The sequence below is a fragment of the Trichogramma pretiosum genome, unplaced genomic scaffold (assembly GCF_000599845.2).
Source record: "Trichogramma pretiosum strain Unisexual culture from Peru unplaced genomic scaffold, Tpre_2.0 scaffold81, whole genome shotgun sequence".
NCBI lineage: Eukaryota > Metazoa > Arthropoda > Insecta > Hymenoptera > Trichogrammatidae > Trichogramma > Trichogramma pretiosum.
The window spans coordinates 235,830-256,957 of record NW_019640793.1 but is presented as its reverse complement, the minus strand read 5'-3'; the positions used below and the strand labels follow the sequence as shown (position 1 = coordinate 256,957).

Genomic DNA, 21,128 nt, shown 5'->3' with positions numbered 1-21,128 from the left:
GAAAATATATATACTTTATGTGAGCCGAATTTTCGCTAAATAAATGAATTTTAAAAACGATTCGTTGAATTTACTTCTATAGACCTATTACATTCTTATATATAGTTTTACATTTTTCTACTGCGTGCTTGGTCAATGATGTCAGAGAAAGTTTCGAGACATCAATTGAATGAATGGAAAAGATTTGGGAATAATGATAAGACGGCGATATAATTATTGAATTTTTGGTATTTATTACTGAAATATACTAAACATCTTTCAATGAATAAATTTTAACATAATATATCATTATAAATAGGAGAAAAATATTTAAAATTGTTTTTATTTAATACTGCTAAAAAAATTTTGTAAGAAATCTTTAGATTGCTGATTCTTGGATTATGGTGATATTGTGATTAGATTCCCTATAAGTATTCTTAAAAAATATAAACATCATTGTTATATATGATACTTAATATAGTGCGCTAAATTTAAAGTTATTTTTTATTTAAAATTTCAAGTCTTTACTTATTCAAAAGCTGTTTTTTTGTTGTTGAAAGTAATAAACCGTTAATGTATTATTAAAATTAAATAGTACACATTTACATTTAAATTAAAAAAAATAAGTGTATATAACTGCTCAACTATAATTAAAAAAGTAAGTGGAAGAAATTATATTTGATAAAACTGATATATGAACATAACAAAAACATTTACACACACATATATATATTTGTATATATATATATGTAATTTTAATATGTATTTTTATACAATAAAATTAATTTATATTATAAAAATCACTAGCATCGATATACTAAGGCTACTTCATTGTCAGCAAGTACGACACATTGATCAGAAAAAAGGATTAATGAAACGTTTTACAATAATGGCACTGTTTTAATATCGTATGTAAAAAAAAAGAAAATATTTGATTATGTTTTAATTGTTTACTTAATTTATTTCTCTTTTTTGTTTGTCTTGCAAATAACAAATTTTCAATTTCCAGGACCCTAATACTCGGTATCAATCTCTGGAAAAACAAATAATTTTATTTTCATCTACAACGTGCGTATAGTGACTTCGTGAATAATTATAACCACTACTTTAAAAAATGTTTTCCTTCGTACATGTTTTTTCCTCAACATTCGCATTTGACTCGATCAAAACGCGCGAAAACGTATCCTCGTGTATCACTAATAGATTGTCGGACAACGATTACATATCGAACGTGAGGCAACAAAATTTCTTTTTTTCGGATAATGTCAATTTTTTAAATTTTTTGTCCTTTCAATATATAAGCTTCTCTGCTTGATAGTTTGCTGCCTAACAAACACAAAAGTCTCTTTCCTCAATGTTAATCGACAAAATCTACTAATACTGGCAGCATCAAAGATATTAAGCCAAGTGTGTTTGTTCGCAAACGTGTGTGTTCGTGTACGTGTTTGTTTAAGTGTATAAAGTGCTTAGCAGTAATCCACGCTCTTTATCGAGCCTTGATTAGTGTAACAAAATAAATCATTTTAACTTCAATTTTAATGACTATTTTTCTAGCTTATGGCGGTGATGTCTCGTACAATAAATATCATATTCAAAATTTCGAATGAACAAAAAAAGTAACTTAATAGAAGTACGAAAAATATCTTAATATTATGATTATTTTATAGCATCTATAACATAAATAGGGGTGCAGCCTCCATGTTAAGGCCGATAGCTTTCCGCGTATATTTAAGAGTTCAAGATTTATAATACATGATAAAATAATAGGTAACAAGTATACATGAATTTTAATGATCCGGGCACGCGTTTATTAGTCTTGGAGCATGTGGACAAAGCTTATAGGAATCATGCCACGCCGCTCCGGCGATCGCTCGAGGTATCCTTCCATCCAGTTGTCATCGTCCGTGTGCTCGTTCGTCACAACGATGACATCACCTTCGTGGAATGACAGCTCGTCCTCGTTGTCAGCCTCACAATCGTAGAGGGCCCTACAGCGGCGCATTCCCGCGAAACCCTGCGACGAGGCTGGTGGCTGTGAATCAGAGGCAACATTATTTTATCAAATTTATTGACACTTTCATCGATTTTTTCATTTATTGGTTCATGAAATCTCTTGTCAGTGTTTCTATTCTACTCATACGCCACACATAACTCATTTTACTTTTTGCCTCAACTAGTTTTCATTGTGTCAGGTAAGAAGTTATATGACATTAAAATTGTATTTTTCGTTAAACATGATTTAACTCAACGATGTCAGTGAATGATAGTGGCATTTTTTACTCCTACTAGAAACGATGATTCGCACAGAAAATCAGTTTTAAAAGTTTTAAACGATAGATGTAATTAGTTTGCAATTTAAAAATATGATGCAGACTTAGTGACACATCAGACACTTCACTGCGAGGCTCTTACCCCCGAAGCCAATAAGTTTTCGTTTTTGAAGACGTTTTGAGCCACTGTTTGCAAACGAGATGATAAAATTTCTGGAAATTCTAAAAGTATTGCCAATTTTAACAATATCATTTAATGTCCAGTGAATCGGCATAAAAAATTAAAATGACTGCTCAGCTCTTAAAATTTTGGAGTATTTTATAATTTTATTTACGTGAATGAATTTTAAGAAAAAATTTAAGATGAAATTAACAATTTTACGATAATTTTCTCATAGAAAAATTATTATGATTATTTGTAATACTGTTAGTCGTGAAACGATGTATTTAAAAACTACTTTAACAAGCAACAACAGTTTTAATTAAGTTTCAAAGCGTGCGTTTAAACTCATTGCGCTACCATTTCACGCCCACAAAATTTACCTGCTAAATGGGTCTTTTAACGTTGGGAAAACGATTTTAACAGCTATACTAATATAGCAAACGTTTACCCTACCCGTAGTGTTTCTTTTCACATAATTTTTTTTCTATTCTGTCAAATTTTTAAGAATTGTTTTTTAAAATTTTTCACTAATTTTCATTCGTAAATTAAGAATAATCACAAATAACTCTTAAATCATTTAATTTTAATATTTTTTAACCAAATTGTTCGATTAAAATATTTAGCTTTATCAAGTTTTAGTTTACTTTCCATTATTAAAACTTCCATTGTTCTCTGATACTTGAAGTGCAAATACATAAATAGGATAAAGTGACCAGTTATGGGACACTAAAATAGCTCACTTTGCTCACTTATAGAAATTACGTAAAATACTAAAAAAAATTCAAAAAATACCACCTAAAAGCAAAAACAATAACCTTTAGAGTGAGCACATATGTACACTTGACCAAAAAAAACTGGTAAAATTTCTCAAGAAATGATTAAATCTGGAAAATGCGAATCAATCGTTATGGATCACTCTACCAAACCATATGTGACCCTAAAATATTACCCGGTTACATTTTGTATTTTCAAGGACTGAAAGCATTAAAAATGAACGTACGTGTTCCGCAATGTATAAGGAACTTCCTGTTTTTTTTCTTTTAAATAAAACACATGTTAAGGTTTTCTTCAAATGGTCTTAAAAAAATGTATTTTAATATTTATTTCGAAATGGCTATTAGGAGAAATTCGTGCACGAAATTTTTGATTTTCGTACACGAAAATAGGGTTATTCCGGGTTATTTGGAGTTTCGTTTACCAATTTTAGAATTTCGTACACGAAAATCACAAATTTTGTATACAAATTTCCCCTAAATAGCCAAACCCTTTTTATTTATATAAATAATAGCTCGCGATGATTCATAACTTTATGGGTAAGAGGTGGTGGTCCAAAATTGGCCAATTTACCCTATATCTCATTATTAGATACGTTCTCTTCTATTTAAATCATAATCCCTATAACATTATAATGCACTTTGTGATTTTAATTATGCAACAAAGGCATCATTAAACTAAACAAGCACTGTAATATTTGATTTGAATTTCAAATACTTGATCTTATAATAAGAAATGATTGATTAAGATTCATAGATTTACCTTTCTAGGTGGCGGTAAGGGATTGCCTAAAGCATCCAAAGCAAGTCCTTCACCTCCGAGGTCATCAAGAAGCCTTGAACTAGCCGCTGGAGATGAACTATACAGCCCCGATGGTGCAGGTGGCGGTGGGTTTCGAGGCCTTTGCAGAGTAGATGTATTTATTCCGATTTTGTCGATACCTGCATCAAAGTAATTTTCTATTTCACAAAAATTATTAATTTCTAAGTTTATATCATCGATCATCATACTAATTTTATCAACAATGATATTTTAATGACTTACGAGTCAACCATTGACGTTATTGACAAAGAAAGTGTGTACATAAATTTGTGGTTTGTATAGTGCTATGATAATAATAAAACATTTTTAGATGAATCACAAGAGATCTCTTATCAAATTTATTATAACTCAGATCTACTTAACACGATAGGATAGGGGTAAAAATAGAGCAATTTCAAGTAATAAACTGAATTAATTGAGCGAAATATTTTAATAATGTGTGCTATCAACTCCTAATTTTAAAAAATGTTTCGAATTATAAAAAAAATAAGATATACCACGATTAAAATATAATTGAAATCGATTAAAACCATTAATAATATTTTCAAAAATGACTCTCGTAACATAAAAAAGTAAGCTACTATCATTATTATAATTGAACGTTTAATTTAAACAAAAATGATAGCGAAAAGAAGTTTTTGAGTATGGTGTATTTTACAAAAATCAAAAACCAATATTTACATTTTTAGGATGAATTATAATGAAATAAACTTATTAAAAAAGAAAATTTACAATTAAAAGTATGAGAACGTGAAGAGAAAAAAAGAAAGAGAACACTATCCACAGGTTTTAAGAGATCATGGACACAAGCAAAAATGAGTTAGTCTTGGGCTTATGAAAACTTACGGAGATCGTCAACAGTAAGTCGACGTGAAGCATTAAAATCACCACTCGGCGATCTTTTGTGATTCAAGGTATTAGCGTGTTGTTGTAGTTGTTGCTGTTGCTTTCGCAAATTCTGAGGTGTATGGTAGTAGTACTGAGAAGTCAAAGTAGGCTCACTTGTGGTCCTGCTGTGGCCTGATGAGCTCGGTAAAGTACCGTAGTGTTGCACAGTGCCGCTCCCAACACCAGCACCACCTCCACCACCACCACCAATGCCACCGGTTGTTCCACCCGCACCACCGATAGTCGTGTCAAGCCCAGAAGAAGCACCACCGCCACTGCTGGACGAACCCAAAGTTGTTCCTGGCGGTGGTAGAGGTGCAACCCGTTTCTTCAGCGAACCGTGGAAATTAAGCGAGACATCCGGTACTACTGGTGTCGGGACTACAAACAAACGCGTCATTGCTTTTTGTGTGTTTGCCACGCCAGCAGCAATTATCGCGTTTATCATCATATGCTCACATTAATTACATTTACACAACTATAACCATCTATTAAATTAAGCAAAAGCTTTTTTGTTATAATACTTATGATAGGTTTATTGCGGTGATGCGTACTTTGAAGATTCTTTTTCTTTTTTTTAATCGTACCTTCGATGAATTAAAATGTAAGAATAATTTGATCGCTACTTTCGCATTTAAACTGACTATTACTACCATTAAAGCGTTCACATGCTTTGCACATTTATTGGACTATTTAAAAACAATTTTTATTAAAAAGTTGAAACTAGTAGCCATTAGGATAGTGATAAAACTCATGTAAATTTCACAACAAAATTATCGCAACAACAATTTTGATTGAAATTTGGTCGATTTTCAAATGCTTCTATTTCTGGCAATTTAGATCTTATTGAGACTATATTTTCTAGTTTTCTTAAAAATTTTTTCGAGTTTGAAGCCATATATATTTTGAATAGGTTTGAGTTAATTTCGAATTGTCAATCGCTCTCAAGCGCACTTAAAATAACAAAAAAAAATGAATCGTTCAAACGTGTACCTAAACTACAGCCATTTTTTTATACCATCTAAACTTACACCATCGCAAAGTATTCTTTTTGACGAATAATTTAAAAAAAAAAAGAGTTCTCTAACTTTTTTTGCGCCCTGTAGGCCGTTTTGAAGGTACCATTTAAAGTACGTAAAATGCCTCTTTCAGCTGAAATCGACTCGACCTCTTTTTTTTTTAATTATTTGTCAAAAAGAGTACTTTACGATTGTGTATGTTTAGATGGTATAAAAAAATGACCGTAGTTCATGTACACCTTTGATCGATCCATTTTTTCTGTCATGTTAGGTGTTACGTTTAAGAGTGACTAGTAACTCGAAATTGACTCAAACCTATTCAAAATATTTATGGCTCTAAACTAGAAAAAATGTTCAAGAAAACTAAAACAAATTCGTCTCGATAAGATCTTAATTAAAATAAGATCTTAGCATTTGAAAACTGACAAAATTTCAATCAAAATTGTGGTTGCGATAATTTCGTTGCGAAGTGTAATTGTTGCATGGGACAAAGAATAATTAAATATTCTATTTGCTAAAACTTTGTACTACAATTATTCTATATACATTAAAAGATATTTAAATTTTTTTTAAATGGGGGTATTTAATAAAATAAAAATTCTCAAAGGAAATCAAGGTAAGAGAAAAAAAAGATTTTAATTATTATTAAAAATATATAAGCATCAGCAGTAGCGCACACCTTCATAAAAAGCAAAATAAAATTGTGTGAAGGCAGTGAAGAACATACCTATAACTGGTTTTTTTATTTGTGGAGGTGGAGGGGGTGGCATTTGTTCTTTGCTTGCGCAATAGCCAGGTGATAAACCGCTTTGTAAGCTATCACAAGTACTACTTCGACTACGCAATGTTACCGGTGAATCTGTTACACCGGTTTCCGTACCTCCAGCATAAGATGGTGGGCGACTGCGTAACTTTTTTTCTGGAGTAGAACATCCATTCTAAAAAAAATTGTCAATAGTATAGTAATAATATTATTTATCTGAATTACAATTACTAATGATGCTTACTCGCTCCTCGATTATAGTCTCGTCGTCAGAGAAGTCTGTTGAAGCTTCGTCGTGTAAAAGGTTCCAGTCAATATTTACATTGTCGAAAAGAGTTTTTTGTCTTTGAAGTGCATGATTCAACTAAAAACAAACGTTTTTTTTAAATGATATAAATAGTCTCTCTTGAGAAAATTATAACAGTTAACTGACCAATTCTTGGCATGTGTGATGTCCCATTTCTTGAGCAATTTCCAAAGGTGTTTTCCCTTGTTTATTACGAAGCGTTGGATCAGCACCTGATTTTAATAGTAGTTTCATTGCTTCAGCTTTGTCATGTTTAGCAGAAAGGTGCAATGCTGTATCTCCTTCTGTGGTGGTTTTATCTATTGTGCCTGTAGGCATATTTTGAATTAAAAAGTCTACTATATGTAAACTATTTCCCATTTCTCGAAGAATGGCTAAGTGAAGAGCAGTTTCACACAAATCCTAAGAAAATTGAATATTAATAAATATTTGTACAGCATAGAATATAAAAAATATTTTAAATTATAAATTAATGTCCCAACTTACAGATGTTGGCAAACTAGCAGATAAATCGACATTTTCTGCATAAACTTGTAATAAATGATGTAAATCGCGATTATTTACAGCGTGCTCAAGATCAGACAGAAGATCTTGATCATTTACACAAGTTCTTGTTATGTATTTTTTATCTACATATTTGGCTCTAATGAAATCATATCTTTCTTCCCTATGAATTGAATTAAAATATTTCATAGTAAATCTAACACAATAAAGCTCATTGAAGTAATATTTTTATTGAAAATCAAAAACTTACATTGAAGAGGAGGGTTGAGGTTTAAAATTTTGCCGCAGCATAGCCTCCATAACTTCATTGAAAGCTGTGTTTGTCATAAACCTTGCTAACAATAATTGTGAAGTTCCTATATTATCAAGTGTTAAAGACTGTATTCTAGATATGTGGACACCTAAATCCCTGTGTATACCGCTACATTCTATGCATACAATAATACCAAAGTTTGTTGATAGCCAAGTTGCATCTGAAAGATATCATTTTAGATTTAAAGAATTTTAAATGAATTATGAAAGTCTAAAAATAGTTAATTTTTCATTTTTCTAAAATATGTTAATACATCATTGTATACTATTAAAATGCATAGAGGAAGTTATAAATTGTTTTTTATTGAATAAGTGAGTGTAGTTAAAATCTTTTTAAATAGCTCTATGACATACCATTCTGTGAAGAGCAGTCACAGCATCTATCATTGCCTGGTAACCTCATGACACATCTTATTACTGCTTGCTGAAGTTCAACTAAACTAGGATTGCCATGATTTGCTTCAGGTTTTCCACTAGCATCAAAAGCTCTTAATAAAGCACGCTCTTTACAGTTGACTAATACAGACATCCATGCTCGTTGGTCTGACTCGTCTTCTGCTTGAAAGTGATAAGTCCTATTATCTGAAAATTCAAATTTAATTTATTATTTAGCAGTAAACTTTTAATGTTAATGTATTTTATTTTTAGTTAAACTACTTTAGATAATTAATTTAAAGTAAAGTATTGAAATTGTATAAAAACTTACAACTTATAAGGTCAAAGCTTCTTTTATCATCAGGTACCAGTTTAATTTGGCACGTTAATAAATTCACTCTTGTAGGAGGTTTGCTTTCATCAGCATGACAAATATCTAAATAACCTTCTGCCTGCACTGAACATCTCCTTTTTTGCCAAACTCGTCGCATCTTTCCTTCACTTTTTTTCAAAAGATGACCTGTACGAGTGACTCCATGTTGTTTATCACCTTGAAGTTGATGCAATGAATAACCACTACTTGCATTTGTATTCAACTGATAAAAAAATTAATTTAGTTAAATATTTCTTTGTGCATTTCAAAGTAATGTTTTTTGCTTTATGAATTCATTAAGTTTCAAAGTTAAAATTTGAATTAATTAGATACCTCTTTATCACATCCAGAACTCCTTAAAAGGCTTCTAAGCTCTATTAATCGCTTTCTCTCTTCATCTTGAGCCTGTCTTATTTTCTGAAGTCTCAAGCTTAGTTCAACAACGTAAGCACCAAAGTGTTCAATGGTTTTTAGTCCATCTTGAAAATAACTAAAGTAATTTATTAATAATGTAAAAGTGTTCTATATTTACTATTTTTAATGGTTACATATTCACATACTTTGTTTGTGCATGATAATATTCTACTAGATGTTGAAGAAGCTCTATACCTTTTTTTGTTTTGATTTCATTAACTTTAATTAAATACTGGAATTATGTAAAATAAAGTATTATTAAACAGTTAGTGAAAATAAAAATTTTTATGTAATAATAAAGTGATCATACTTCACACATTTGTAACTGGAATAAACGTCTTTCTTTTTCCATTTCATCTGCAACTTCTGCTGCAGTGATTTCTGTACGTATGAGGCCAGCCTCTTTTGCGTGTTGTTTTTTCTCTTTTTCAATTTTTGCATACTTTGCTTCATAATCTTTCCAAGCTTTATCAAAAGGCCTTTTCAAATCACCTTTGACACCTTTTAAATCTCCTTTCAATACTGAGTCCAATGGAAACATAACTATGTTACTAATATTTTGCATCTATAAATAAAGATATTGTAAAAGTATTTCCAATTTATAATATCATTTAAAACTAGATAAATTATTACTGAAATTATATACAATTTCCTCACCAATGTTTTCATTAACGCACTTAATTCTTTGGTAACCACAGCAAATTTAAGAAAAGCTGCTCCAATATCTGGTTCTTGTTCTTTAAGTGCAGCATCACCCAGCCTCTCCAAAGCTCTACCCAAGTACATTTCATTGTCAACATGAGCTATAGTTTGAAAATTAATTAGTGATCAATTGAGCATATTGATAAAAAATTTATTCACTAAATAATTACTTACCATTTCCTGAATTATATATCGCTTTGATTGCCTTTTTAAGTTTGGTAAGGCCATCTCGATCAAAATCAAGAGACTATTGAAAATGAAAGATTTTTAATGAACAATATTTCCAGAATATTCAAGAAAAAAGTATATAAATTATAGATCAATTTAGTAAAAATAAAAATAATTAAAATACTTATTTGTTTCAAATTTAAGTTGATTCCTATTGTTTATTAATTCAAAATGAAACTACCAAATTCTATTCTAAAGATGAAAGTTGAGTTTTTAGTAAAAATTCGAAGAGTTGTATGAGAAAAAGTATGATTCCTGTACATTCAATGTGAAGTTCTAGTATCTTTACATCAAATTTTTTTTTTTATATAAATGAGTAAGTTACAATGAAAATAAATATTATGATGTTCTAATTAATAAAAATGATTCAGTAAAAATGTAACTTTTTGATTATGTGTCGTTTAATATTTATAAGTATAATGAAATAAAAAATAGAAAAAAATAACTGAAGTTCACAGCAGAAGCTTTAAGTATTATTAGATTATGAGAGAAACCTTGTTACAAAATTCAAGAAAAAAGTTTGGTATTCTTGAAAAGTCATTGCATAAAAATAAATAAAAAAAGTGAATAAAGGAATATGCAATTAATAGATTTTTTAGAATTTCACAAAGGCTGATAAAAGCAGATTGAGAAAAGATAAGTATTACCTCTTCAAGTGTGGCAATAGTAGTTCTACATTGTGGCATCCTTGAGACAAATGTTGATGTTGTTGGTGAGTTGTAATCACCCTTAGTCTCATCAATGAAGTCACTGACAGCTATGAGGCCTGGCATTTTGAGTGTCGAGCGTTGTCCTAATGTATCGAGAACTTTTCGGAACTTGAGGCGTGTGCAATTGCACTTGAAGAAAAGAAGTAGATGAGGTACAAGTCCTACAGAAAATTATGTTTTACGACTTGGTTGCTACAGCTCCGGTCTTCTGCTCGTTGACAGAAGTCTCAGTGCTGAGTGGTGGCTTCGGCTGCTGTAGAACTGCGTCACGATCACAAAAATCAGCTTGACAGCCTTTATGCTGCATACACAGGGGCGCGCGCACTTAGCTTTCGCTTGTCGCCTGATGCGTACTTTTTGGCAGCGCTCCACTAATTTCCGCACCTAGACACATGAATCGAAATACATATAAATTAATTATGTGCGAGTGCAAAAACGCAATAGTCGATCGGACACGTCACATGCTCGGATAATATGGGCGCGTGGGACTAGCAAAAGTTTTTTTCGCATTATACTGATAAACCAACAAGTCGACAGCTCGCGAGAGCATAACAGTCCACTTTATATATATACACTATAGTGTATAGATGTGCAGAGAGTACTAGGTGTGTGTATTTGTGAGCGTATGTCTGTGTTGTGTGTATAATTGTGTGCGCGTATGTGCATGTATACAAACTATATACAACAAGTCGTCGATTCACCGCGGCACTTCTAGACTCTGCACTGAGGATAGGATAGCATAGAGGAAGAAGCAAAGCAGAGCGCGGCTAGTGTGCAGAGTGATGTATAAAAAGAGGCGCGTACACCAATCGATATATAAGTACGTACGAAGCGTATACATATAGCTATATGTACACATAGGCATAAACACACAAACTCACCGACGAACTCACATATAATGTACTTGCTCGCCGTTCCTGCCGTATGTGCTATGCACATAGGAACGAATGAATATCGTAATGTATAATACACATAAACTTTGTTGCAAGATATAGGTATGCACCTACGTATACGCTGAGCCTCGAGCGCACTTACACATATATTACGTGACGATGTGCATTGCGAACGGTAAAATAATACGCGACTTCGATGACCAGTGTCCATATATGTACTTGTATGCACGGCATAAAAGAGACTAGGGTTAATATATATATAATATGTAAAGAGAGAGAGAGAGAGAGAGAGAAGCGAGTACCATACGATATAGCGGAAGAACTGTCATGCACATATATACATGGCGAGGAAGAGAGGCGGAGGTGGACGTGCCATACGTCCATAGACGTAAATAACAATGCATCCTCTATTTAGCACTCGAGAATAAAGAGCCCTGCCTGGAGATATGATGCAGTAGCAGCAACAACATGAGCTATACCCGATAAATTGATGCCTCTTTATAAGCACGTATGTGCGTAGAGGATGTAGGTGTTTGTTGCAGAGCACCACATAAATGCAGAATGTGCAATAGATGTGCAGAGCGCGAGTCACGTCTGATATACACTTGGCATGATGCTGGTACTTACCGAAAAAGAGCGACAACTGCTACAGTTGCGTCGTAATTATTATCTTTGCTCGGCGTCGTCTTTGTCAACGTTAATGACTCTGATGATTGCAGTGCCGATAAGTTGATTAGCTGTATCACACCGGCGATGCCCATGCTATCGGAATCTTGATCACGACTACTGCAGGCACGAAAACAACGACGACGACGGTGCACAACGTTAAAATCACTCTCCGCGCGTCGCCTGTTTACACTGCCTGGCGTATGTATTATTACTATTAATATCGACGATAAATCGCAGCAGTTGCAGCAATTGTGCCGATGAGCAGCGGCGGCGCTATTACGTTTACATTAAAGAGAAAGCGCATGTGCATTGGCCAAAAGACAGGGTAAAAGAGAGAAGAGCAACAGCAAGAGAGAGAAGCCGCGAACGCACTCGGTGTACAACAATATATTATATCTTACGCACACACCCCTGCTATGTTATGCGAAGAGTTCTCTTTCTTATGAAACGGTTCACGAGCACAAGCGACGAGACTACGAGCATATGCACGACGATATTATGCCGACGACGTTCCAACTGAGCGCGGTCTAGCAAAGCAGCAGTGTGCACACCTGCGACTCTTGCGACTCCTGCAACTTTGCGTGACGCGCTTGTTTACTCGCTAATGTCGCGGCACTCGTATAGGATGCACTTGGACACGACTTGCTCGCACCTATGAAAACACCGAGTCGAGCTACGAGACAAGCGATTCCGCAGTTGCGCTAGCTCGCATCGACATTCAACGCACCTTTTTTATTTTTATTTTCATTACAGTTCGGAAGTTTCGCGATGGACCTTCGAGGCACCCTTAGCTGTGACCTCGGCAAGATGTGCAGCACGCACCCCGCTTAGGGTGTGTATCTGCACGTTGTGCGTGTTTGCGTGCGAATATGTGTACAACAACAGCGATGCTGCGCTGCGAAAAATATCCAGCACATATAAAATATACGAACGATGGCAGCCGCAGAAACAAGAGAGAGAGAGAAATGCTCAAAATTTGAATTGTTGCCAATGCCAATTGATTGCGCGTGACTCCACCGCGAAGCACGTTTATTGGCGCATCGCGATTTTCTTCAGCAAGTTCGCACTTTGTTATATATTTGGAGCACTACCTACAATCAACATTATGTTATATACACAAGAAAAACAAATCCGTAACTTTTGGTATAAAACACTCGATAGCTTTTAATACGTGTACCGTGATAGCGAGTAATCGATCACTGTAGTTCGCATTCGATTCATTTGTACTCGACTCGACGGTACCTTCTCAACTGAATTTTCACTGTACCATGATACAAACTCTTAATAGTCGACTGTATTACCAAAGGCAATCTTACTGGACCTGCTGCAGAGGGACTCTCTCTCTCTCTCTTTCTGCGCGTTGTATCTTTTGTTTTCTTCCGCTCTCGCGGTTCCTTCCCTTCGCTCTCCCTCTCTTTAAGACCTTTTGTTTGGCTCTTGGCTCAAAGAAGATATATCTTGGCGGGCTACGAATGAAAGAGAGAAGGAGAAAAATGCTTCCACATACACATACAATAGGGTATATATATACAGTATACTCACACCTATATAAATTCGTATAAACGGTGAGTTCTATACAAAACACATCGATATATACCATTGAATTTTATCATTTAAAATTTGACGAAAGTAGATTCATTGCTTGACTAGTGTGTTTCGGTGTTTTTCAAAAAAAATGTTGAGAAATTTTTCATTTTTTCACGGTAAAACATAATAAGTATGAACATCGTATTTAATAGCTTTCTCGCCTTATAAATATAAATAACATAAGTATGTCTTCAGTATAGTTATTGATGCAACAAGTGTCAAAGGCATTTTTGTGTACAGTGTGCGCAAACAAGAAAAGAGCGACGGCTATGCTAAACATTACATTTAATTTGTTTTAATACTTCAGACTGAGTAACATTAAAGATTATACAAAAATAATTTTACTGGATATCAAATATTACTTACAAAGAGACCACTTCAGCTTTGGGTGACGAATATTTCCCAAAATTTTTTTGGGGTCTCCTTGTACATAATAATGAAACTCCCTATACTTACAAGGAGAGCTTTTCAGGTCCAGGTCACAGATCTTTACCAAACTTTTTTGGAGGTCTTCCAGATTATAAAAAAATCTTTGTTATTTTCTATATTGATATAGAAGTACTGAAACGAAAAAATGCAACGATCAAACGTTTTTTAATTTTTCAAAGAATCTGCTCGAATTTTTTCAGAATTTTTGGGACCATCTATCACTCTCTTATTAGAAGTCCAATAATCTATTAAAAAAGCGTCAAATTTGGGCCTCTTAAATTAAGTGATAGATGGTCTCAAAAATTCTGAAAAAATTCGAGCAGATTCTTTGAAAAATTAAAAAACGTTTGATCGTTGCATTTTTTCGTTTCAGTACTTCTATATCAATATAGAAAATAACAAAGATTTTTTTATAATGTGGAAAATCCTCTAAAAAATGGGCCCTAAGGCCCATGAGATCAAACTAAGCACAGGGAGCTTCAGTTTTGGATACCAGGAGACCGCAAAAAATTTTTGGAGCAAATCCATCACCCGGACCTGAAAAACTCTCCTTGTTAGTTTTATCCCATTAGCCTTGAGGCCCAATTTTAAAAGCATCCTCTATTTTATTTAAAAATTGTTGTATTTTTTTATCCCGAAATAAAAGATTTTGAACAAAAAAAATATCAAAAACAAAAAAGTTTTTAAATTTTTCAAAGAATCTAACTAAATTTTTTCAAAAATTTTGAGACTATTTATGACTTAATGCGACAGGCCCAAATTGGACGTTTTCTTACATATTTTAGAACTTCTTCGAAAGGGTATTATAGGGAGCTTCATTATTAGGAGACCCCAAAACAATTTTGAGAAAGATTCGTCATCCCTGTGACCTCCTTGTTAGCATTTATGTTTTGCAAAGGTCTCATCAGTTACTTTACAAATATTTTTTTACTCAAAATGATAATTTTAAATAAGCGTGAATAAGATTTAAAGTCAAAATACTGATCGAGCAACTTGAGTTTGTGTTAGATTTTGAAGTAACGTAACCCATAAACCTTAAATGATAATCTTGCCAAACAAGCTATCAGATCCTGTATCCCTCATCTACTACCTCACTCAGACTTTTTACTTACTCTCAAACAGCTAACACTCATTTGAATGACTTTTTTCCAAAACAGACACCGAAAAAGGTCTATACTATTTTCAATAACTTTTACAATAATTCAAAAAAAACTTGGTTTTACGAAATTTCATCCACTCTCACAAGGAAACAAATAACTTTGTTCTATCGAATGTGTGGTAACCACTAAAATCTTGCATATAGTCTCAACAGAAAGAATCTCGCCTCATCTCCTTGGTGCGAATGCAACGAGGATTATGAGGACCTCCATCATTTATTCTGGTCCTGCTCTAAGCACTCCGTCCCCCACACTATTTAAACGTCCAATCTCATCAAAAACAAAAAATTTCCTCCATATACCATTACAGAATTTTTTCTACAACTAAATTGACTCTTACCCATTTCAAAATTTCCCGCCTTTCTTTCATATATCTCGCTGGTTAATGGCCGTATTTTATAACCGTGGATAACCCCACTAGACGGAGCCATAGAGAGAGAAGAACAAAAAAAAACGTCTTGTATAGTTGTATGCATCATCTTCGCGGTAGAATTGCAGCAAAATAATTCAAAGTAATTTTTTTAACAGTTTGTTGAATTTATTGATTTATGCAAAATAATTAAAATTCATTTATACTCTTCTTGATATATTATGTCCCCTGTCAATCATTTAATTTTTAATAATAGTTACTTTATTTTTACTTTTTTACATGTGATATTGTCATTTGCTCTTGATTGTTAATTCTTTCATCGCTGTTTATTTTAGATGCCTTCTGTAACTCTTAAGGATGTGGATCAACACAAATTTACAAAAGCCTTCTCAGCTTTCTTGAAGAAGTAAGTTCATTTTCCTTTTAGTCATAATCTTAACCTTTATATTATAAAAATTTCATTCTTAAATGCTTTTCAAATGAGATATATATTTTTATCATACTGAATAAGTGTATGATTCAAATGATGACATTTTAAACATTCACTTACAACTAATTCTTTAAACATAGAATTTTTAAATATCCTATTAATTTTTTAGAACAGGTAAAATGCGTGTTCCAGAATGGGTAGATTTGGTCAAAACAGCTCGTTTTAAGGAATTGGCTCCTTATGATCCTGACTGGTACTATACAAGGTGTGCTGCCATAGTGCGTCATATTTACATTCGCAGCCCAATTGGTGTAGGAGCAGTAACAAAAATTTTTGGTGGTCGCAAACGTAATGGTACTCACCCTAGCCATTTCTGCAGATCAGCTGGTGGTGTAGCCCGTAAAGCACTACAAAGTTTAGAACAACTCAAACTTATTGAAAAGACTGCTTCTGGTGGTCGCAAATTAACTGCTCAGGGTCGAAGAGATCTTGATAGAATTGCAGCTCAAGTTAAAGAAAAGAGCAAAAAAAACTTAAAACTACAAGAAACTCTTGTATTGTAAATTAATAGATCATTAAAAAAAATTTAAGTTACTTTATTTTGTACATAGACATTTTTTTATTTGTACAACCATAATATTTTATATCCATGCATATATCAAGCCTTTATAAGCATATTTTGTAACATAAATATAATTTATACACATAAATTAAAAGGCTTAGATAAATCATGAAAAACTTTCTTGATATTTCAGTTATTTTTAATGAAATAATTATATCAATTAATGTGGATTTTGCAATACTTTTTCATTGTAGATAAAGAGCGAATGAACTGTGGACACTTCAAATAACTTTCAAATTTCTCATTTTAAAGCCTAAAAATGATATTATAGAGCAATATATAAATATTTTATATGAACACATAGGATCAATCTTATGCTTCAGGAATAATGTATCAAAATTTTACATAAATTAATGAGTCAATACATTAATAATATGATGACATTGTATTGATCAGCAGAAAATAATATTTTAGAATTTTTTTTTATTACATCTTAATATAGTTTAAATTTTTATCTACAAAGTCACAGGAAAAATAATAACATTTTCTAGTGAATGGTATTGTTTAAAAATTTCTCAAGTGTAACAAGTTAATTACATAAAAAGATTTTTGAAGTTTCCTAATATTAGCACATTTACACTTACTACAATTGAAATTTTTCAATCAGTATTTTTTTTTAAATATGAGTCAATTCTTGAATCTTATAATATACCTTATCGTTTTTCTTCAAATAAGAAAATTTTAAATTTCATTATAGTAAGTTTCATTTGTTGAAAAATGATTTTTCTGGTAATTAAGATTTGTTCAAATCTATTAATTAAAATAATTTATTATTTAAAATACGTTTTTAATTTGTAGTCTGGATACTATCTGGTGTCTAATAACTGCCAGTTTATTTTAATGTTTGGTAAATGTGAGTAATTAGCAATTTAATAAGATTTCAAATGCAACTATTTGAACTATGTACTAATATTGAGAAGCTATTTTACGACAGGCCAATAATAATCCTTTTGCGAACTTTTTTAAGCACTTGAAGTTGTCATAAAAAATATTTCAAATCTTACACAAGAATGTGATATTTTTTTAAACATCAAGTTCTTTGACTTTATATTAGTAAGATAAACTTAAAATGTTGTAAAATTGTTACATAGATTTGTGGCTCAATCTAGCAGAAATTTGAATCAAAATGAATGATTCAGAATTGTACCAATCAAGGAAACTCGAGAAGCATATATAGGACACTCATGAGTCATGACTAGTCGGGTAATGTTGGGACTTGGGAGTTATAGGGGAGTGTAACACTGATAGAAAAGGATAAGACACAGAGGCGCTAACGCTTGCAATTTCACATTTTAGAGTCGTTCGCGCAGCGCTAACCTCCACAGCGTCCACATAGACGCCGAGATACCGCTACGTCAACACGGGTTGTGGAGCACACAAAATTCATTCGAACGCTGTGAAAACAAGTAATATCGACACTATAGAACAACCCCGTGCACAGTAAATACTACCTCAGCCAATGCTAGCTGAACTAAACAATAATATTTACATTTAAGTGATAATGTTGTAGAATATATATTTGCGCAGAACTCGTATTTATCGTACGTATTTGTCTCGCAACCATGAGTTTTTCCAGTGACGAAGTGAATTTTCTCGTTTACAGATACTTGCAGGAATCTGGTGAGTTCCTTAACAATTTATAATATCGATTCCATAAATTTTGACATGTTTATTCATTTTTATTTTCATTGATCCTTAATATGTACAATAAATTTATTCCTCTTTTTATGCAGGCTTCCAACACTCAGCTTATACTTTTGGTATTGAATCACATATATCTCAGAGTAATATCAATGGTGCATTAGTTCCACCTGCAGCACTTTTATGTGTATTACAAAAAGGTTTACAATACACAGAAGCTGAAATTTGCATTGGTGAAGATGGCACTGAGCAGCGTTTGGTGGAATCTCTTTCACTGATTGATGCTGTTATGCCTGATGTTGTTGCAGTAAGACAACTTCAGCAACAACAGCACTATCAAAAAGCTCAACTTAAAGCTGAAATCCCAGATACTAATGGTGAAGAAAGTAAGTTCTATAAGCATTAATTGATATCTTTATACCTGGCTCACCCTGGTTTGTAAATTATCAATATTGCAAACCTCCTTCCAAGCCAGGAAGATGAAATTGTTTCAAACTTTTAAGAGATATCTAGAAGTTCAAAAATTTTCTATTTCTATTTTTTTATTTTAATTTTATTGTTTTATTTTAGTGAAATTTTATTAATTCTAGTGATCTATAGAAAATTTTTGAATGAATTTGTAGAAATCTATTGGTTTGAAACAAACACCATATTGAAGAATAAAAAAATTTCCTAAATCGATTTTGTAAAAAATTGATGTTTATTTCTTTTCTACAATTAATTCTTTTGAAAAGAAATGTTGAAATATAAAAATTTTGTTTTTTGTTTTAATACTATAATAATCAAACAGTCAGTTTTCCAAAAAATCATTCTATTTTCATTAAATGAAATAACTTTTTCTTTAAATTCTAGCTGTAACATCAAATGAAAGTGCCAATACAAATGAAAAAGCATCAGATCGTACTGATATGGATGTTGAAGAAACTTCCCAAGGCCAGGGTGGTGGAACAAATGCCAATTCCATTAAAATACCAGCTAACAAAGCTACTAAACTGTGTGGTCATGAATCTGAAGTATTTATTTGCGCTTGGAATCCAGCCATGGATCTTCTAGCATCTGGTTCAGGAGACAGTACAGCTCGTATTTGGGATATGTCAGATAATTCTCAATCTCCGAATCAATTAGTTCTGCGTCATTGCATTCAAAGAGGGGGTACTGAAGTTCCAAGTAACAAAGATGTTACTTCTTTGGATTGGAATGTATGTTATCTTTTGGGTACCATTTATTCATTATGAACAGTTAATTTATTTAATGATCTTTTTTTCACTATAGTGTGATGGTACTTTACTTGCTACTGGAAGTTATGATGGCTATGCACGAATATGGACAACTGATGGTAGATTAGCATCTACATTAGGACAACACAAAGGACCAATATTTGCATTAAAATGGAACAAGCGAGGAAACTATATCCTTAGTGCTGGAGTTGACAAAACAACCATCATTTGGGATGCAGCTAGTGGTCAATGTACTCAACAATTTAGTTTTCATTTAGCTCCTGCGTTGGATGTAGATTGGCAAACTAATACATCTTTTGCTAGTTGTTCGACTGATCAATGTATTCATGTCTGTAAACTCAATGTTGATAAACCAATTAAGAGTTTTCAAGGTCACACTGTAAGTCTTCATTTGATTACAATTGTCATAAGAATATTATCTATTTAATATCAATTTCATTGATTTTAATTTTTTACTTGAAAAAAGTATTTGATTAAATTACTATTTACTACAAATTTTAAATTTACCAATTGTAGAACGAAGTAAATGCTATTAAATGGGATCCTCAAGGAAATCTCTTAGCTAGTTGTTCAGATGATATGACATTAAAGATTTGGTCAATGAAACAAGACAATTGCTTGCACAATCTTCAAGCTCATCAAAAGGAAATATACACCATTAAATGGTCACCCACTGGTCCTGGCACACAAAATCCCAACATGAATTTATCCTTAGTCAGTGCATCATTTGATTCAACTGTTAGACTTTGGGATATAGACAGAGGAGCCTGTATATATACTCTTACAAAACACACTGAACCTGTATACAGTGTAGCTTTCAGCCCTGATGGCAAATTCCTGGCCAGTGGAAGTTTTGATAAATATGTTCATATATGGTCTACTTTGGTAAGTGATAGAATGGATTAATTATTCATTTTTTTTAGAAACGTATATTGAATTTGTATATCAACTTCCTACGTGTTAAAATTTTTTTTTTCAATGTCTGTAGAGTGGTCAATTGGTGCACAGCTACAAAGGAACTGGAGGTATATTTGAAGTTTGCTGGAACAGTCGAGGGGACAAAGTTGGAGCTTCAGCATCAGATGGCAGTGTTTTTGTACTTGATCTCCGCAAACTATGATAAATGACAAGAATTGCAATTTCGTATGTCTTTGTATACATAAAAACTAACAATACCTACCGTACCTTTTTGTATTTACCCCCATAAAATAGCAACAATTGTTGATATTCTCAAATTCTTTGAAGGTTTTATATTTATTGTCTTACAAGAATCTACTTTTTAAGAAATTTTAGTTCTAAAAATTGGATGTAGCAACGTAGAAAAAATTGTATTGTAATTGTACATTAAATTAATTCTTGATAATATTTAATTACATTTTAATCAAGACTGTAGATTATATTATGAAAACAATAAATTTATAAAATATTTGTTTTAATTTTAATAAGAAGTAATTTATAATTTTCTATATAGGTATATCATTTCTGGATA

At 32.4% G+C, this 21,128-nt stretch overlaps 3 protein-coding genes across 7 annotated transcripts; 2 read left to right on the top strand and 1 right to left on the bottom strand.

Moving 5' to 3' along the window:
* Nucleotides 1-914: 914 nt before the first annotated feature.
* On the bottom strand, nt 915-12,883 carry LOC106657368 (arfGAP with SH3 domain, ANK repeat and PH domain-containing protein). 3 transcript variants are annotated; one of them, XM_014378853.2, is made up of 17 exons: nt 12,124-12,883; nt 10,541-10,987; nt 9,840-9,912; nt 9,621-9,766; nt 9,274-9,528; nt 9,110-9,195; nt 8,883-9,039; nt 8,508-8,772; nt 8,156-8,383; nt 7,740-7,962; nt 7,472-7,652; nt 7,112-7,387; nt 6,923-7,042; nt 6,796-6,853; nt 4,855-5,277; nt 3,949-4,145; nt 915-2,011 (listed from the first exon to the last, which is right to left on the bottom strand). In XM_014378853.2, exons 2-17 carry the CDS (start codon nt 10,664-10,666, stop codon nt 1,790-1,792), a joined length of 3,036 nt encoding a protein of 1,011 aa, XP_014234339.1. In that variant the 5' UTR covers nt 10,667-10,987; nt 12,124-12,883; the 3' UTR covers nt 915-1,789. The 3 variants fall into 3 exon arrangements, with proteins under 3 accessions (XP_014234339.1, XP_014234332.1, XP_023319377.1); XM_014378846.2 differs by having other exon boundaries at nt 4,855-5,298; nt 6,643-6,853; nt 12,124-12,878; XM_023463609.1 differs by lacking the exon at nt 12,124-12,883 and having other exon boundaries at nt 6,643-6,853; nt 10,541-10,666.
* A 774-nt stretch (nt 12,884-13,657) lies between these two features.
* On the top strand, nt 13,658-16,742 carry LOC106657370 (40S ribosomal protein S19-like). 3 transcript variants are annotated; one of them, XM_014378858.2, is made up of 3 exons: nt 13,658-13,730; nt 16,044-16,114; nt 16,308-16,742. In XM_014378858.2, exons 2-3 carry the CDS (start codon nt 16,044-16,046, stop codon nt 16,699-16,701), a joined length of 465 nt encoding a protein of 154 aa, XP_014234344.1. In that variant the 5' UTR covers nt 13,658-13,730; the 3' UTR covers nt 16,702-16,742. The 3 variants fall into 3 exon arrangements, with proteins under 3 accessions (XP_014234344.1, XP_014234343.1, XP_014234342.1); XM_014378857.2 differs by lacking the exon at nt 13,658-13,730 and adding an exon at nt 13,771-13,868; XM_014378856.1 differs by lacking the exon at nt 13,658-13,730 and adding an exon at nt 15,760-15,850 and having other exon boundaries at nt 16,308-16,740.
* Nucleotides 16,743-17,959: 1,217 nt separating this feature from the next.
* LOC106657321 (F-box-like/WD repeat-containing protein TBL1XR1) lies at nt 17,960-21,015 on the top strand. Its single transcript, XM_014378757.2, has 6 exons — nt 17,960-18,380; nt 18,494-18,787; nt 19,254-19,600; nt 19,674-20,018; nt 20,156-20,524; nt 20,628-21,015. Exons 1-6 carry the CDS (start codon nt 18,323-18,325, stop codon nt 20,757-20,759), a joined length of 1,545 nt encoding a protein of 514 aa, XP_014234243.1. The 5' UTR covers nt 17,960-18,322; the 3' UTR covers nt 20,760-21,015.
* The last annotated feature ends 113 nt before the right edge of the window (nt 21,016-21,128 follow it).

Excerpts from the sequence above, each read along its gene's own strand:
- LOC106657368 (XM_014378846.2), bottom strand. The coding sequence starts at position 10,666 with ATGCCAGGCCTCATAGCTGTCAGTGACTTCATTGATGAGACTAAGGGT. Across the intron at positions 9,913-10,540 it reads CTATTGCCACACTTGAAGAG|TCTCTTGATTTTGATCGAGA; the intron begins GTAATACTTATC and ends CATTTTCAATAG. Across the intron at positions 7,653-7,739 it reads CCTCAACCCTCCTCTTCAAT|GGAAGAAAGATATGATTTCA; the intron begins GTAAGTTTTTGA and ends TTCAATTCATAG.
- LOC106657370 (XM_014378858.2), top strand. The coding sequence starts at position 16,044 with ATGCCTTCTGTAACTCTTAAGGATGTGGATCAACACAAATTTACAAAA. Across the intron at positions 16,115-16,307 it reads TTCTCAGCTTTCTTGAAGAA|AACAGGTAAAATGCGTGTTC; the intron begins GTAAGTTCATTT and ends TTAATTTTTTAG.
- LOC106657321 (XM_014378757.2), top strand. The coding sequence starts at position 18,323 with ATGAGTTTTTCCAGTGACGAAGTGAATTTTCTCGTTTACAGATACTTG. Across the intron at positions 18,381-18,493 it reads CAGATACTTGCAGGAATCTG|GCTTCCAACACTCAGCTTAT; the intron begins GTGAGTTCCTTA and ends CTTTTTATGCAG. Across the intron at positions 20,019-20,155 it reads AGAGTTTTCAAGGTCACACT|AACGAAGTAAATGCTATTAA; the intron begins GTAAGTCTTCAT and ends TACCAATTGTAG.